Below are 17694 nucleotides of genomic sequence, written 5' to 3' on the forward strand. Positions count from 1 at the left end.
AGTATCAAGGGAGGAGAAACCTCTTAAGTGAAAAAATGGTGGTGGAGAAAACCACTGCATTTGGTATGCAAAAACTGTTGTACACGAGCCCAACAAAGACTACAGGGTAAATAATGGTGACAGCTGCTGTAACATGTGTCATGGACCACCTTGTTACCCCAGGACTGTATTCCACGGGATGTCATCATTCAACCCAACAGTATTGGTACCCAAACGATAAACCCAGCGCTGTTCTTTTTCAAACAGCCTGCTCGTAATGTTAGTGGTACCAGTGATTGCTTCTATAATTGTCCATTTCATGTCATTGGTGGTGTGATTGCAATACAGAAAGTAACGACTCAGCTTCGTCGTTGCTTTTTTGCACCTGATATTACTTCGGTGCTCAGATATGCTGTTTCACTTTGCGTGTGGTCATGCCAACATAGCGTAAGGCACAGGGACACGTGATTAGATACACCACATTGGTTGAGTTGCAGTTCGTATGTGCTACCTGGGTCCAGATTTTTCCTTGCTCCAACGAGAGTGTTTTTGATGCCTCCGTTAGGTGGCACACGCTGCAATCCGAGCAGGGGTAGTGCCCTGTGATTTGAGGTAAACCCCATGCCGCCGTGACTGTAGGGATTTTAGGGGGTGTCTTTTCTTTTGGGCGGGTGTGAACTAAGGCATCCTTCAGACTTCGACCCTTCTTGAAAGAAAAGAAAGGCTTTTCCCAATCCTCTTTTGAGGATTTTATGATACTCCAATGCTTGTTTATTGTCTTTTTCATGAGGTTAGACAGGCTATTGAAGGTAGTTACACAAGTGAGTGGTATTGTTTCTTGGTTACTGGTTTTCTCTTCCAACAAGGCCTCTCTCGGCTGGTTTCGTGCTCTCTTGAAACCCTGGTTTAAGGTTGATGTTGGGTAACCCCTATCTTTCAGTTTCTCAGTTAGCCCAGAGGACTGTTCTTTGAAATCCGCCAGAGTACTGCAATTCCTTCTCAGTCTTAAATATTGACCATATGGAAGATTCTCCTTCAGAGGGCGGGGATGGAAACTACTGAACTCTAGTAGATTATTCTTGGCTGTTGGTTTGTGATGAGTTTTTGTGGTTAGACCTGTGCCAGAGACTGAGATTACTACATCGAGAAAGACAATGTCAGTTTTGCTGGTGGTGTGAGTGAACCTAAGGTTGTGGTCAAGGGTGTTGATCCATACCAGGAATGACTCAAGGTCACTGTCACTGCCTGTCCATAGAAGCAAAATATCGTCAATGTAGCGCTTCCATAAAAGCATGGAAGGCGAGAATTCTGCGGATGGCGGCAAGATGTATTTTGCTTCAAAATCAGCCACATAGAGTCCAGCCACACTAGGGGCAAAAGTGCTGCCCATAGATGTACCTGAGCATTGGAGAACAACTTGTTCTTGAAGGAGAAATAATTCTCTTTGAGTGCTATAGTAGCACACTTGATGATGAATGATTTGGGTGTCTGATATTTCCACTCAATTGAGTTCAGTGACTCTCCCAGGACTTTGATTGTGTCGTCCTGGGGGATGCTCGTGTAGAGACTTTCAACATCCAGCGTCACCAAAGTGACTGAGTTTTCCGCGAAGGTGATGTCTGAGAGGAGCCGTAATAGGCTTAGTATCTCTTAGATAAGTCGGGGTGGACTGCACCAGTGGTGACGCTGGATGTTGAAAGTCTCTACACGAGCATCCCCCAGGACGACACAATCAAAGTCCTGGGAGAGTCACTGAACTCAATTGAGTGGAAATATCAGACACCCAAATCATGTATTAGCGTGTTCCTACCAGTGACGGGGAGTAGGTCCAAGGTTTTACGAAGTCTTTTTAGAATGCTATAGCACTTGCCTGCAACCCCTCTGATATGATGTTCAAAGGAAAGATTGGCGTCCAGTCGTACACCAAGGTTTTTCACCTGCTCAGAGGGGTTGCGAGTGGGCCCTAATTCGGGTGGCCACCATGCTGAAGACCAGATTGACGGTGTTTCCCCATCACTAGAAGCTCGGTTTTGCTCCCATTGAGGCGGAGGTAGTTGTTATTCATCCAGCCTGCTAATTCCCCTAGACAGGCGCCGCCTCTTCCGGGAGTTGGATAGGGTCATCACCAGCTGAGTGATGACCCTATCCCAGGACCCAAGCTGTACCCTCCCATGACAAGAGTGGCAAAATCCCTGTTTGAAGAGAGGGCTGCGTAGGTCTTCCTACTGCAAGCCTACAAATGGGCAAGCAGCATACAAAACAAGCCAGGGTCATAGTGGAACTGGAATCTTGCAGCAGCCCCACCCCATCACCCACCCTTCGGGGGAGCCTTGCTGCACGGAGAGTTGGCCCTCGCCTTGAAGAAAATTCCAGTAGAACTGTGATTGGACCCTGCTCTTGCCCTGATGACAGAGGACAAGGTGATCTGACCCCAGAAACACCACTAGGACCCAGAGTTGGCTTGAACTTCAATAGAACTAACGCCCTACACTGCCAGTGTCGGTGTTGGTGTCAAGGCTGCCGTCCACAGGAGATGAGTGAAGCTTGTGTTGGGAAACTGTTGAGCTGCAGCGATTCCAATGGCGTCCTCTGCTGTTGGCTCAGCAGATCTGTGGGGTGTCTGCGAGGGAGAGGGAAGCTGATCAAAGCTGTCTGGTCGGTTGGTGGAAGGTCAGGCGTTTGTTGAGGTATGCTGGTCCTTCGTTGCGCAAGGTCTTGAGGCATGAGTCAGCATCTTCCACTGGCATCTCTTCTGAATTGGGAGCCAGTGTAGTTTCTTGAGATGTGACGTGTGTCATTCTGGGAGGTTGAGTATGAGTCTTACCACTGAGTTCTGTATTGTCTGGAGAATCATCTGGAGGCATGCAGTGATTCTTACGCAGAATGGGTTTCCAGTGTTCAGTCTGCTAGTGATGAGGGCTTGCATGATGGTCCTTCTGGTATTTGCCGGGAGCCACCTGAAGCTCTTGTGGAGCATGCGAAGGGTGTGGCAGCAGGTGGATGAGACTGCATGGACTTGTTTCTTCATGGATAGCTTGCTATCCAGAATAATGCAGAGGTTGTGGGCATGGTATGTTGATACGGGGGATGGGTGCCGAGATCCATGGGCACCATGGGTCATTCCATGGTGAGGTGTTGTTCCCAAAAGTGAGGACTTCCATCTTGTCTGTGTTGAGTTTGAGACAGGTGTACTTCATCCAAGCCCTTGATACAAGCCCTGGCAACGCTGAGTATATGGGGTGGGAACTTTAATTCTGCCCATGACACCTCCCTAGAGAGATCCTTCCACCCACCACAAACCGGGAATGCAATCAGAATGACCCATGTATTGTGGACGGGCTTATGCTTACTCAGATGTGCAACATCTGGTGACAGATGAATCCTTGTACACAAGAATACTAATTGTTCTCATCAGTACACTAACTGCCCACCAGAATCGGCTTGCTCCTTGTAATCCCTCTGTGGCTTCCTTGGTCTTGTGACCTGAATGTCTAGGCCACACATTTTTGGACCACAACCACCTCAAAATGATGATTCAGTGGGGCAGATGACATGCACCAGTACCTACTAGGAGGCTGTATGCCCCGGCCCTACAGGACAGAGTCTTCTGTGATACTGAAGGTACACATATCGCCATCTTTCAGGAGAATGAAGGGACTGCCTCTATGACAGTGATAGAGTGGGATACCTTTAAGGGTCTCACATAAGGCCTGTGCATCAAGATGTAGCACGGTGTAAAACATACCTTGCGAGACAGACCCTCTCCTTTGAACAAACAATATGAATAACGGAAATATATCTGGGGTAGCTGCATGAAACTAGACCAGAATCAACCCTCTCCAAAAGGAGTAAAGTGAGGCGGTGGTCAGACTAGGAACACTACACTATCAAACACTAGCATGGCTTCTAAGCTTGTTGACCCCAAAGACCTCCAGAATAGCCAGTAGATCCCCGGTGGGAGAGATATTGAATGTACAAACAGATATAAACCAGGCTTTCCTGTAGTACCAGACGTCTGTATACCAGGCTGTGTTGGGAGTGCAATCTCAATTAGATGAGTATTTGAATAGACTGACGATCCCCAGACTTAACCCCCTTCAGGGACATACACCAGTTGAAACTCTGACCACTGAGGAAATTGGCTTAATTATTGACTAGATCACATGCAACAAAACTCCTGGGATGGACAGGTTCCCGTTGGACTTTTACTTCACCTACAGAGCAACTCTCGCTCTAAAACTACTTCAAATGTACCAACCAGCCCAGCAGGAGGGCACACTGCTGGGATCCCTATGGGAGGCTATGATATTGGTCCTGCCTAAGCCCAACAGGGACCCCCTGGAGCTACGCTCCTACTGGCCACTGTACACCGACCACAAAATTCGCAGGAAGGTCCTTGCAAACAGGTTGCTCCCCTGTCTCTCTACATTGGCTCCAATGCCAGAATGGTTTCGTACCTGGGAGAACAACGTGTCTAAACCTATGGCGCCTCTCCGGATGATGGGAAAGAATCTTCATGAATTTGTCTCCATAAACAGCACTCGCACTAGATATAAAGAAGGCCTTCAACACCCTGAGGTAGTTTTACTTAACGAAAGTGCTGATGTGCATGATACTAGGTGCAGAAATACTGCACTGAATAAATCTCCTCTACACCAACCCACTGGCCCACATCCGGACAGGCAGAGATCTCAGTTTCTTTTGAAGGATGTGGCAAAGATGCCCGCTGCCAATTACTTTCGCCCTAGTCATGGACCTTTGTCTGTAAGAAAACTTTATCAATCAGTGACACTTATAAAGCGCGCTACATACCCGTAGGGTCTCAAGCCGCTGGGTGGGGGGGGGGGGGGGGGGGGGGGAGCCGCTACTGCTCGAACAGCCAGGTCTTCAGCTTCTTCCTGAAGGAGAGGTGGTCTTGGGTCAGGCGCAGGTCGTTGGGAGGGAGTTCCAGGTCTTGGCGGCCAGGTAGGAGAAGGACCTTCCTCCTGTAGTCGCTCTTCGGATGCGGGGGACGGCGGCGAGGGCGTGGTTGGCTGATCGGAGGTGGCGTTTGGGAGCGTAGAAGTTGACTCGGCTGTTGAGGTAGCTCGGGCCTTGGTCGTGTAGGGCTTTGTGTGCGTGGGTGAGGAGGCGGAAGGTGATTCTTTTGTTGACGGGGAGCCAGTGAAGGTCTCTCAGATGTCCGGAGATGTGGCTGGTTCGTGGGATGTCGAGGATGAGTCTGGCTGAGGCGTTCTGGATCCGCTGGAGTCTCTTCTGGAGCTTGGCGGTGGTACCGGCGTAGAGGGCGTTGCCGTAGTCCAGTCGGCTGGTGACGAGGGCCTGGGTGACGGTCTTCCTGGTCTCGGTGGGGATCCACCAGAAGATCTTCCGTAGCATGCGTAGGATGTTGAAGCATGCCGAGGAGACGTTGTTGACTTGCCTGGTCATGGAGAGGGAGGAGTCCAGGATGAAGCCCAGGTTGCGTGCATGGTCTGTCGGTTTGGGTGCGGTGCCCAGGGCAGGAGGCCACCAGGAGTCGTCCCAGGCGGAGGGAGAGGAGCCCAGGATGAGGACCTCCGTCTTGTCCGAGTTCAGTTTCAGGCGGCTGGTCGTCATCCACTCGGCTACCTCTTTCATCCCTTCGTGCAGGTTGGCTCTGGCGGCGGCGGGGTCGTTGGTCAGGGAGAGGATCAGCTGGGTGTCGTCGGCGTAGGAGATTATGCTGAGGTTGTGTTTGCGTACGATGGCCGCGAGGGGGCTCATGTAGACGTTGAAGAGGGTGGGGCTCAGAGATGATCCTTGGGGGACGCCGCAGATGACTTCGGTGGCCTCTGACTTGTACGGTGGTAGGCGGACTCTCTGTGTTCTTCCGTCGAGGAAGGAGATGATCCATTCCAGCGCCTTGTCCTGGATTCCGACGTTGCTGAGGCGCCGTATTAGGGTGCGGTGGCAGACCGTGTCGAATGCCGCGGAGAGGTCTAGGAGGATGAGGGCCGCTGTTTCTCCGTTGTCCATCAGGGCTCGGATGTCATCGGTGGCGGCGATGAGGGCGGTCTCGGTGCTGTGGTTGGCTCGGAAGCCGGACTGTGAGGGGTCGAGGGATCCGTTCGTCTCGAGGAAAGCGGCCATCTGCTTGTTGACGGTCTTCTCGATGACTTTGGCTGGAAACGGGAGGAGCGAGATGGGGCGGTAATTCTTGAGGTCGGTGGGGTCCGCTGTTGGTTTCTTGAGTAGAGCGCTGAGTTCGGCGTGTTTCCAGCTCTCAGGGAAGATGGTGGTGTCGAAGGATGTGTTGATGATGTCTCGCAGGTGGGGTGCGATGACAGCGTCGGCCTTGTTGAAGACGTGGTGAGGGCAGGGGTCGGTCGGTGATCCGGAGTGGATGGAGTTCATCGTGCGGATGGTGTCTTCGGTGCTGATCGGGGTACAGGAGTGGAGGGTGGTGGTGGGGGGTGGTTGTTCGGTCATGGTGTGCGTTGGTTGGTTGTTGAAGCTGTTGTGTATGTCCGCGATCTTGTTGTGGAAGTATGAAGCGAGGGAGTTGCAGAGGTCTTGCGATGGGGTGATGTCGTTGTTTCCTGCGCTGGGGTTGGAAAGCTCTTTCACGATGTTGAAGAGTTCCTTGCAGTTGTGTGCGTTGTTGTCCAACCGGTCCTTGAATGCTGTTTTCTTGGCGGCGCGGATCAGCTGGTGGTGTTTCCGGGTGGCAAGTTTGAAGGAGGTCCTGTTGTCCGGTGTCGGTTCCCTTCTCCAGACTTTCTCGAGGGCTCGGCAGTTCTTCTTGGAGCTCTTGAGTTCGTCGGTGAACCATGGGGCTTTCTTGCTGCCGGGTCTGCTGGGCGGGGTCCTCAGTGGGGCGAGTTCGTCCGCGCAGTTGCTGATCCACTTCGTGAGGTTGTCGGCGGCCTGGCTGGGGTTCGCTTTGGTTAATTACAACCTTAAAAGTATACCCTATACATAAAATTACTGTTAAAACTTGAACAAGATCCTATTAAAAACATGGCATTTGTACTTCCCATAAAATAGTACATTCCTTCGTACTAAATACAAAAATACCCATAGGGGTAATTAAGTCAGGTAATTTCCATCAGCATCAAATCAATTCCAAAGGTTCCAAATCATAACGTTAACCTTTACATGTACAGGCTCATCCTCCCCCCATGAGCGCCGCCTAAGATATTTACTCTGAACACTTTAGAAACAACTTGACTTTACACAAAAATTTCCCCATAGCACAAGCAATATCTAGATACCTCATTTCAGCTATAAAGCTAGCAGCTTGCATCCTATTTCTGATCCTGTATTTTTTAAAAATCGGGCATAAAATTTCTTTTCGTAAATCTAAAAACATCATACAATCTAATAAAATGTGTACAATATCGCAGTGGGTACCCAACCCACAAGTACAGGTTTCAATATTATTCAACATAAAATTTTTGGCGTCCTTGTAGTCATGGACCTGTTCACTGGCCTGTTTCGTTCGCAGGACTCAGCAATCTGTATACAGAGTGGGCCAAATTGGGAGGTCATTTCACTGTATGCTGATGATAAATTTGTGTGCCTCAGGAACGTGCATTCGTATCTACCGCAGGTGATGGAGGTTCTAGACTATTTTGGTAGAGCTCCTAGACTAAGGCTAAATTGGACCAAATCCAGCTTATATCCCATGCGCCAACTCACAACTTAGAACAGGAAGTGCTGCCCCAATTAGCACTGGGGTGGCACCCTGACATCTTGAGGTATTTAGGGGTGAACTTACTACACCGAACAACAACTTATACAGGGCAACTTAGGTGATGTCCAATGTTAGCAGATCCCTGTAGTTTTGGGGCTCCCTGCCACTATCAACCCATGGGTAGAGTGGCAGTTGCAAAAATGCTGTTAATACATTTATACTGCCTCTCGACCCCTCTAGTTTACCTGCCTCAGCACTTCTTCAGGAAATTGGACTCAGTTTCTGTTCTTATGGACTTAATCTGGGGAGCGGGCCACAAGAGAGTCGCACTTCGCAAACTATACTCTACCTTGGAACGGGATAGGGGGATGTACATTTAAAAGACTAGTAAAGAACTACAAACTACTGTGTGACTTGGAAGATGATTATTTCACAATACAGCCCTTGTTTGTGATCTCGTTACCGTTCTCACATTATCACAGCACTAGAAGAAATGGGAGCCTGGGGTGTCTGATCACAGAAACTCATTTACATACAAAGGGGGTGAAAGCCTGTTCACAACGCACAGCACAACTTGTTTATGTAGCAGGTAAAGGGATTCAGGTAACAGTGGGTGTGTTGTATGGCAGGAGCAAGCAGTCTTAGTTGCTGAGACATGAATCTCTGGCGGGTGCATTATTAGCTCTTTCAACTGTTTGAGAGAGGGCGGCAGTCTCAAATTCTGGGGGCACAGATACCAACAGCTTCCCTCATAATCTTTGCTTTTTGCATCGACAGGTGGTGCAGATGCCACCTAACAAAGTAACCTTAGTGTGCTTTCTGGAGTCAGCCTGCTTTGCTTTTCCCAAACTTTGGTCAGCAAAGGTAAATGTCTCTTCTCCTAAAGTGTTCTTAGCTCGCTTTTGGTACCGTGGCTTGAGCAGTATGGCCTAAGGCACGCTCGAAGGTAAAGCAAAACAGTGGAAGTCAAAACCAAACAAAAAGGAAAATGAATTAAAAAAAAGAGCAGATCCACTGAATCAATCAGGAAGTCACCTACAAAATTGTAGCTGACTTTGGTAGCTATGCTCGAGGGGACAAAGGTAAGTTTAGTCTCTGGTGATGATTAACACTGGAATTTGATGCAAGGTTTTTGGCTGAATCAGTATCAGAAGGTGACGAGCTGCACAGAAGTGGCTTGAAGTGCAAAATTCCCACTGAGTAGAGTTGGGTTATCAAGTTGAACCTGAATCCACGGCCATCAAAATGTGGGAAACTTCAAGCTGTGAAGTCTTCGGAGCTTCCAAGTTATGGAGATGGTTCAAGGTTGATGATAGGAGCCAAAGCATGGAACCTGGCAGGCCTGAGGCATGGTTAAAGGGATAGCAGGTTCTATTTGAAACAAAAAGAAGATTGAAAGAGGCCACTCGTGTGGATCTTTGTAATACGAGTATGTGTGAGTAAAATACCCAGGCAAATTTTTGGAACCAGCTAACACATAAAAGGTGGCTTAGACCACGTAGAGAAATGATATTCCACTACTGTTTGTACACATTAGGATACAAATGTAATACTTATTACACTAACATGATATTTGATAAAATTGATACATAATTGTACACAAAAGATAAAAAAGTTTTTTGTAGCATTACATCATATGCAAAACTTCAATCATTCAAATAATTCATAAATATAAAAACTGTTGGATGGTTTCCTGTCTCCTGTCTACGCGTTTCAACACTATTTAAGTGCCTTCCTCAGGACTGTACCATCGTGCTGTAAAAGATATTTATAAAAAATATATTTTTACAATATTATATTTCTGTGTACAAAACAGCTAGTGTTCTGGCTTTTATAACATGTGCTAGATACTGGTTATCAACACGATTTGATAATACCGCTTCCAAACATAATAGTGTCTATCCTATACATAGTTGCCATGGACTACACAATTCACGAAATGTAACCATATCTTTCTTTTACACATAGACAACAGTTCTTCAGTTGCAACTTATTTCATTTGGATAATAGCATACTGTTCATCTCATTTACTGGTTGTGATATATATATAGACAACCTAACTCTGACAGAATAAAACAGAGGATAAAGGGGAAAAAAGAATTACATAACCAGGGTAAACAGCCAGGTTAATAAGAAAGACAACAGAAAAAGATATAAGTGTAGTAAGGTTGGGTATTTGGCTCGCAAAATGGCTGTTCACTAGAAATCATTAGCTATTATTGCTTTCCTTGATTACTATGTTAAGATATTAGCCTAATATCAGTTGCACTACATGCAATATAAATTGTTGTACCTAAGTTCATTTTTAGCATACTGTCAGGGTGTAAAGAGTCTCTTTCACATTTATTAAGATTTTAGTATGGACCTTTTATACTAATCATTCATGTCTAAAGGCATCAGATAAGCTTACCTATTTTAAGGACAGAACAGGATAGATATCAAGGGTCAGGACAGAATAAATGCCAAGATACCGTGGAGATTAATATGAGTATCGATGAAGGCCAAATCTGCAATGTGAGAACATTATTCACTGATTATATGCTGAGACTAAATAGTAGTAATCATTTGTCAAATTAATTGAATATGCTTACCCGACTTTTAAGGAAGCTCAGATTGACTTGGATTTCAAACTCTGTATGTAGATATAGTGGTCACCTAGACTCGCTAAACATCCAGTAGGCTACTTCATTCGCGGCACGGGATTGTTATAGTCAGGCCAAAATATTAAGATCACTGTAAGTGAATCAGGTGAACCTCATTATTCAACAGGCAGTATTTTTATAAGTTTATTTTATTAAGGCAGGTATTACTTATTTATAATTTCTAACATAAACTTTGACTTACTACCTCTGATTACCCTATTCATATTTGTCCACTCATATATGGTTGGTTTTACATTTCCTATCATTACTAGAGGCACAGAAACGAATACCTGCCACTACAAAAGTAACTGATCTGAAAACTCTATTTAATACAGTACATGCTCTGTAAAAATACCACTGTTTTAGCTTTTATATTACAGTTTTAGTCTATAGAGCCGCTGGTAGTATTGCAGTAGGTAAAGTTTGGTTTTATACTGCATGCGTTTTATTTATCTGAAGCATAAGTTATAATAAAGCACATTGATTACTTGTTTACTGTTTGCATATACATGTCCTTAATCAAACCACATCCTTTCCTTACCGCGTTTACCAGAAAATCCTTAGTTTTCGCTGTTTTTAGGTGCCATACTCTGTATGTATCCGATACGAATTAAAAATACATGTGGTCATACATCTATAAAGAAAAAAGATTTTGTTCACCGGTCATATTAAATCTTTGAGGTATGTTACGGTTTTACTATTCAAAGGTGACTCTATTGTTTACCTAAATCGTCTCTCGGGGTGGACGACCTGCTGCGATAAATGCCAATGGTTAATCCCAGCATTTATACGGCATATGTGGTCTGAAATGGCAAAGCGAATGCAGCAAACGTTATATCATGGCCAGCATATTTACAACTAAGAAAAGCTTAACGCGTTTGGTGCAGAGCTGCAGAAGTTTTACCTGTGTTTGTATTATCTGAAACAGACCGGCTAAGGCGGCGTCCTGGTGGTATCTGATGTTCGGGCAAAGAGTTTGTTTAGCCCTTTCTTATTGGTCTAATATCAAGGCAGCTGAAACGATAAAAACGAACGTAGCTAACGTTATATCGTGGCCAGCCTGTTTAAACTAAGGAAAGCTTTACGCGTTTGGTGCAAGGCTGCAAAAGTTTTACCTGTGTTCCTGTTATATGAGACGGACCGGCTTGAGCGGTGTCCCGGCGGTTCCGATATTCGGGCAAAGGATTTGTTTGGCGCTTTCTTATTGGTCTATTTATCAAGGCAGCTAATTGGTTCACCTGGTTTTCTCGTGCATCTTAAAGCGACAAGACTTCATATCGCTAGATGCCCAGTATTGACCAGTCATGAGTATTTAGCTTTTCTAATGTTTATTTTTGATTTGTTTACTGTTTATTTATCAAAGAAAAAATGAAAAATGAATAAGTGAGTACCGTAAATAAGATGGGTATGCCTACTGCTGGTGTCATATATGGAAAGGTCTTATTATACGGGGGACTATATATTATTTGACTAATCCTATCATTTGCCCAAATTAAAGAGATATAAAGACAGAGGCATCAATCTTTCTTGTTATAAGATAGCATTTATCCACGGTAGGTCATTATTTAAGCCATGGGTAAATGTATTAAGAGTAAAGATCCAATAAAGCTCTCTTTTTTTCCTAATTTTATCTCCGCCGTTGTTGTTGGCTATATGAATCTTTTCTAGGATGCACCAACGGATCTGAGACGGAGAATGATGGAACTCAGAAAAATGGGATGCCAGTGGTGCTGTCAATTTTTTTGTTTTAATCGCAGATCTATGCTCCGTTACGCGGAGTTTCATAGTTCTTGCGGTTTCTCCAACGTAACCTAAATTACATGGACACAATATCAAATAAACAATATTGGTTGTATTGCATGTCCATAGTTCCTTAGCCTGTATTTGTACTTTGTTGAATGTGAATGTCTTACCTGATATTATGCCATCGCAAGATTGGCATGTGCCACATCTGGAGGTGCCCTTAATGGCATTTTCTCCATTTAGTGATTTCTGTACAAAAGGGACAATATTGGTAGTTCCACTGAAACGTGATCTAACCACTAGATCTTTCAGATTTTTGTTGCTTCGATGCGCAAACATGGGTTTTGGTAGTTTTGGTTGTGTCGGTTCTATATTTAATAGATGCCAGTTTGAGTTGATGATCTGTCTGACTGTGGCATTTAGAGGAGAGTGCTTTGTTATGCAGACCAACTTTTGTTCTTTCTGTTGTTTATTTGAATTCAGAAGAGCATCGCGATCAAAGTATCTTGCTCGCTTATATGCCTCACGTATTAAACGATTCGGATATCCGCGAGCAAGAAATTTCTCTTTCATTTTTACAGCCTGAATATCATAATCTTTAATGTTTGTGCAGTTTCGCCGCACTCTCAAAAACTGCGAAAATGGTATCCCATCCTTCTGATTTCTCGGATGGTAGCTACTAAAATGGAGTAGCGTGTTCCTTGCTGTTGACTTAGTATATAAGTCAACCGTCAGATTCTTGGATTCATTTTTGATATATATGTCAAGGAATTCCACTTTTGTAGCATCAACTTGTGCAGTGAAACGGAGATTACTATCTGCTAAATTAATCCATTCTAGAAATTCTTGTAGAGTCTGTTCCCCATTGGTCCATATAAAAAATATATCGTCAATAAACCGGTACCAATGGGAAACAGACTCATAGAATGGTGCCATCTCGTTGTGTATGTGATGAAATTCAAACCTAGCCATATAAATATTGGTTATCGATGGGGCCATTGCTGCCCCCATGCTTACGCCTTTTGTTTGTTGGTACATATGTTCTCCAAATTGGAACACATTTTCTTCAAGTGCCCTGACCCAGGAAGTTGAACTGTATCAGGGGGTCCTTGCTGTCTCGCATATCTTTGTAATACGAGGCCATGTCCCATTGGAACAGAAGTCATTAGGATTATTTAGGGTGGAGCCAAGAATGGTTTGCATATGGCTGGCCTTGTCTGTAGTTACACAAAGACTAGAGAATGATGTGACGGGATGTTGCCGAGATGAACTACCAGTTCATCCATCACCTTTAGTTTTTCTCAATTATCAGCCCTACGTGGCACAGAACAGATGTTGGTCCTTATCTAGACCTACGACAAAGGGACTCCTGCTGCAGCCCCCTGGTGAGGCTTATTAAGGCTGGAAACAGTTTGAGGTTACAAACATTCCTGAATCTAGCAGCGTGGCCTCAAAGTTCAGGATCAATGGCCTTTGTGGGTCAGAGCCATGGCTTATAAACACTCAGGGAGCAAAACACGCTGAATGGAATGAGGCCACGAATAGTTACAAAAGGATGAGGTTAATTCAAGCATTTCCATCCCTCGCTGTGTGCTTTTCTCAGTAGACGGTTTGTTGGACAATCAATGGAGTGGAGTCTTTGTGGCTGCTTCATGTAAATGTTTTGCGATGCTGAAAGCTCCTCCTCAGGGTTGACAGTGAGCACCTTTTATTCTCCCACATTGTCTCTTATGTAGAAAGGTTACATTTACAACTGAAGTTTTTGTCACATTGAGAGCACAGGTAATTTCCTTTCTCGTTGTGCTTTCTCTCTTGTTGACTGAAATTGAATCTCCAGCAGACGCTTCCCAGGCATTTAGAACAATGACAAGGTTTTTTACAGGTAAGTTCTCCCAAATTGAGTGAGACCAGATTTCCGACTGAAACTTTTCCAGCATTCAGAGAGCTAATAAGGTCTTTCCCCAGTGTGAGTTCTTTCATGTCTAGTGAGAGTCTTTTTCAGTTGGAAGCTTTTCCAGCATTCAGGGCACTGATACGGTTTGAGCCCAGTATGGATTCTCTCATGTTGAGTTAAACTGGATTTGTCACAGAAACTTTTCTGGCATTCAGGGCACTGATGAGTTTTTGTCCAGTGTGGGTTCTTTCATGAGCAATTAAACTGGATCTATACTTAAAGTTGTTTTGGCACTCAGAGCACTGATACGGTTTGTGCCCAGTGTGGGTCCTTTCATGTACAGTAAGGTTGGATTTCTGATTGAAGCTTTTCCGGCATTCAGAGCACTGATAAGGTTTTTGTCCAGTGTGAGTTCTCTCATGTGTAGAGAGATTTATTTTCTTACTGAAGCTTTTCCAGCATTCAGAGCACTGATACGGTTTGAGCCCAGTGTGGATTCTCTCATGATGAGTTAAACTGGATTTCCGACTGAAACTTTTCTGGCATTCAGGGCACTGATAAGTTTTATGTCCAGTGTGGGTTCTTTCATGAACAATTAAACCGGATCTATCCCTGAAGTTGTTTTGGCACTCAGAGCACTGATACGGTTTGAGCCCAGTGTGGGTCCTTTCATGTACCGTAAGGTCAGATTTCCGAGTGAAGCTTTTCCAGCATTCAGAGCACTGATACGGTTTGAGCCCAGTGTGGATTCTCTCATGTTGAGTTAAACTGGATTTCTGACTGAAACTTTTCTGGCATTCAGAGCACTGATAAGGTTTCTGTCCAGTGTGAGTTATTTCATGTCTAGTGAGAGTCATTTTCAGTTGGAAGCTTTTCTGGCATTCAGAACACTGATACGGTTTATACCCAGTGTGGGTTCTTTCATGCCGAGTAAGGCTGAATCTTTGACTGAAGCTTTTCCAGCATTCAGAGCACTGATACGGTTTCTGCCCAGTGTGAGTTCTCTCATGTTGAGTGAGAGTTATTTTACGACTGAAGCTTTTCTGGCATTCAGAGCACTGATACTGTTTGAGCCGGGTATGTATTCTCTGATGTAGAGTTAAACCGGATTTCTGATAGAAACCTTTTTGGCATTCAGAACACTGATACAGTTTATGCCCAGTGTTTGTCCTTTCATGTTTAGTAAGGTTGCCCTTCTGACTGAAGCTTTTCCAGCTTTCAGAGCACTGATAAGGTTTTTGTCCAGTATGAGCTCTCTCGTGGTGAGAGAAAGCTGATTTACTACTGAAGCTTTTCTGGCATTCAGAGCACTGATACTGTTTGAGCCGGGTATGTATTCTCTGATGTAGAGTTAAACCGGATTTCTGATAGAAACCTTTTTGGCATTCAGAACACTGATACAGTTTATGCCCAGTGTGGGTCCTTTCATGTACAGTAAGGCTGGATTTCTGACTGAAGCTTTTCCAGTATTCAGAGCACTGGTAAGGTTTTTGTCCAGTGTGAGTTACCTGATGTTGAATCAGACTGCCAATAAAACTGAAGCTTTTTTGGCACGTGGAGCACTGATATGGTTTTTGTCCAGTGTGGGTTCTTTCATGTGCAGTAAGGCTGGATTTCTGACTGAAGCTTTTGCAGCATTCAGAGCACTGATATGGTTTTTGTCGAGTGTGGGTTCTTTCATGTACAGTAAGGCTGGATTTCTGACTGAAGCTTTTACAGCATTCAGAGCACTGATACGGTTTATACCCAGTGTGGGTCTTTTCATGTACAGTAAGGTTGTATTTCTGACTGAAGCGTTTCAAGCATTCAGAGCACTGGTAAGGTTTTTGTCCAGTGTGAGTTACCTGATGTTGAATCAGACTGCCCCGAAAACGGAAGCTTTTTTGGCACGTGGAGCACTGATATGGTTTTTGTCCAGTGTGGGTTCTTTCATGTACAGTAAGGCTGGATTTCTGACTGAAGCTTTTCGAGCATTCAGAGCACTGATAAGGTTTTTGTCCAGTGTGAGTTCTTTCATGTATAGTGAAATTGAATTTGCTACAGAAGCTTTTACAGCATTCAGGGCACTGATATGGTTTGTGTCCAGTGTGGGTTCTTTCATGTACCGTAAGTCTGGATTTCTGACTGAAGCTTTTCGAGCATTCAGAGCACTGATAAGGTTTTTGTCCAGTGTGAGTTCTTTCATGTACAGTAAGGTTGGATTTGAGACTGAAGCCTTTCTGGCATTCAGGACACTGATAGGGGTTTCGTCCAGAGCTAGTTTTCTCATGTTTAGTGAGGTGGGATTGATAACTAAAGCTGTTCTCACAGTTATTGCTCTTATTCGAGTTGTTTGTTTCTCCAAGTTGGGTTTGTTCCTGAATACACGTCATTTTAAGACTGAATCTGATTTCTGATTGTGTACATGTTTAAGTTACAACTCAGCATTAACTTCTAAAATACATTTCAGATGCTCTTCTTAACATATGTATTTAACTAATGATAGTTTTTACCTGGAGATCATTTTCCTACCTTTAAAGGCACTGATCTAACTTGTCCTATTAACTTTCACTGAGGAGCCCCTTGAATTGATTAAGAGGCCTCTCATGGATTCATTTTCTCCAAGTTATGCCCGGGTGAATTTTCTCTTGTTTAATTAGTCTCATTTATTGATTCTGTTTTATCACATTTGATTTAGGAGTTTTAAAAGTACTGATAAGGTCTTTAGGCTTTAGTGTTTGCCTGGTAGCTATGTTTGTTCATACAAGTAATGACAGATGATTAGGGCATGCCAGGGTGGTTTAAGAATTATCAATAGCGTAACACTTGCCCCTTTTATACTTTCAGTGCCAGTATATGCTTTTTTGCTCAGTGGCTAAGACCGGTACATGATCCACTTTGGAGTTACAGGATCCTTTGAAACCACTCGGATCAAACTCAAGAGACAGAGTTGGTGGGGGAAAATCTTCCTATATTGGAAATGATAATCCAGCATCTTTGGTGAATCAACATCTGAGAAAGAGCATTTACAATGACTTTCTTTTAAACAATCTTTTCTTTCCTCTGAATCACAGGAGATAGAGACAAAAGCTTGCGCTTGTAAACCGAGGATATTAGTCTTCTTGACGGTTCTTTCACATCACGTCTACGGATACTGATCTGTTGGGGAGGGTTTGCGTCTCCAAAGCATTTCTCATAAACCATCAAACAGAATTTACATCACCGAGTTTTCTCAAGTGCACTGTGTGGGGATCAGTTGTGGCCAATGTTCTCCTCAATCTCAGTTACTGGCACTTGGTAAACATTTATGGTAATTTTCCTTTAGGGATTTGACAACTTTCACATTAACCAGTTTCTTCAGCTCCAACATCCTCACCATTCCTGGCACATAGAATGTGTTTCTTCTCTAGAGCGCGAGAATGTTTTAACTTTCCTTGAAATAATCCTTTTCGTTATGTTTCACTAAATTTAAACCTTCTTTTTTCTGTTCATGCTTCAGTCACCTGTAGAAACGGAGTCAGAGATTGTAAATGAACACAAAGAAAAAATATTTGTGACCTTATACTTTGCACAAAGAATGTATTGACAAAAACAAGCTAGGAAATCAGTTTAGTATCATTTCTGATAGTGGTGAAACAGCTCGGAACACTGTAGATCGGGAGCTTTGGATCACCGGAACTCAAGGATGTGAGAGCAAACGTAATTAATATTTAAGAAAGAAACTCAAGTTGCACATATATTGTGACACCGATTCTCAGAAGCAGCCAACACTATCAATTTACAATTTCTGTGGCAAAGGC

General features: G+C 44.2%; 1 protein-coding gene and 1 long non-coding RNA gene across 2 annotated transcripts in view; both read right to left on the reverse strand.

Moving 5' to 3' along the window:
• Positions 1–17694, reverse strand: part of LOC147737313 (uncharacterized) — a 70840-nt gene that overhangs the window by 39037 nt on the left and 14109 nt on the right. The window lies entirely within an intron of this gene.
• On the reverse strand, positions 13818–16718 carry LOC147737314 (uncharacterized). Its single transcript, XM_086924667.1, has 2 exons — positions 14192–16718; positions 13818–14096 (listed from the first exon to the last, which is right to left on the reverse strand). Exons 1-2 carry the CDS (start codon positions 16285–16287, stop codon positions 13967–13969), a joined length of 2226 nt encoding a protein of 741 aa, XP_086780793.1. The 5' UTR covers positions 16288–16718; the 3' UTR covers positions 13818–13966.

This window comes from Lissotriton vulgaris, chromosome 1_1 (assembly GCF_964263255.1).
Source record: "Lissotriton vulgaris chromosome 1_1, aLisVul1.2, whole genome shotgun sequence".
Taxonomy (NCBI): Eukaryota; Metazoa; Chordata; class Amphibia; order Caudata; family Salamandridae; genus Lissotriton; species Lissotriton vulgaris.

Excerpts from the sequence above, each read along its gene's own strand:
- LOC147737314 (XM_086924667.1), bottom strand. The coding sequence starts at position 16,287 with ATGACGTGTATTCAGGAACAAACCCAACTTGGAGAAACAAACAACTCG. Across the intron at positions 14,097-14,191 it reads GAGTGCCAAAACAACTTTAA|TTTAACTCAACATGAGAGAA; the intron begins GTATAGATCCAG and ends TGACAAATCCAG.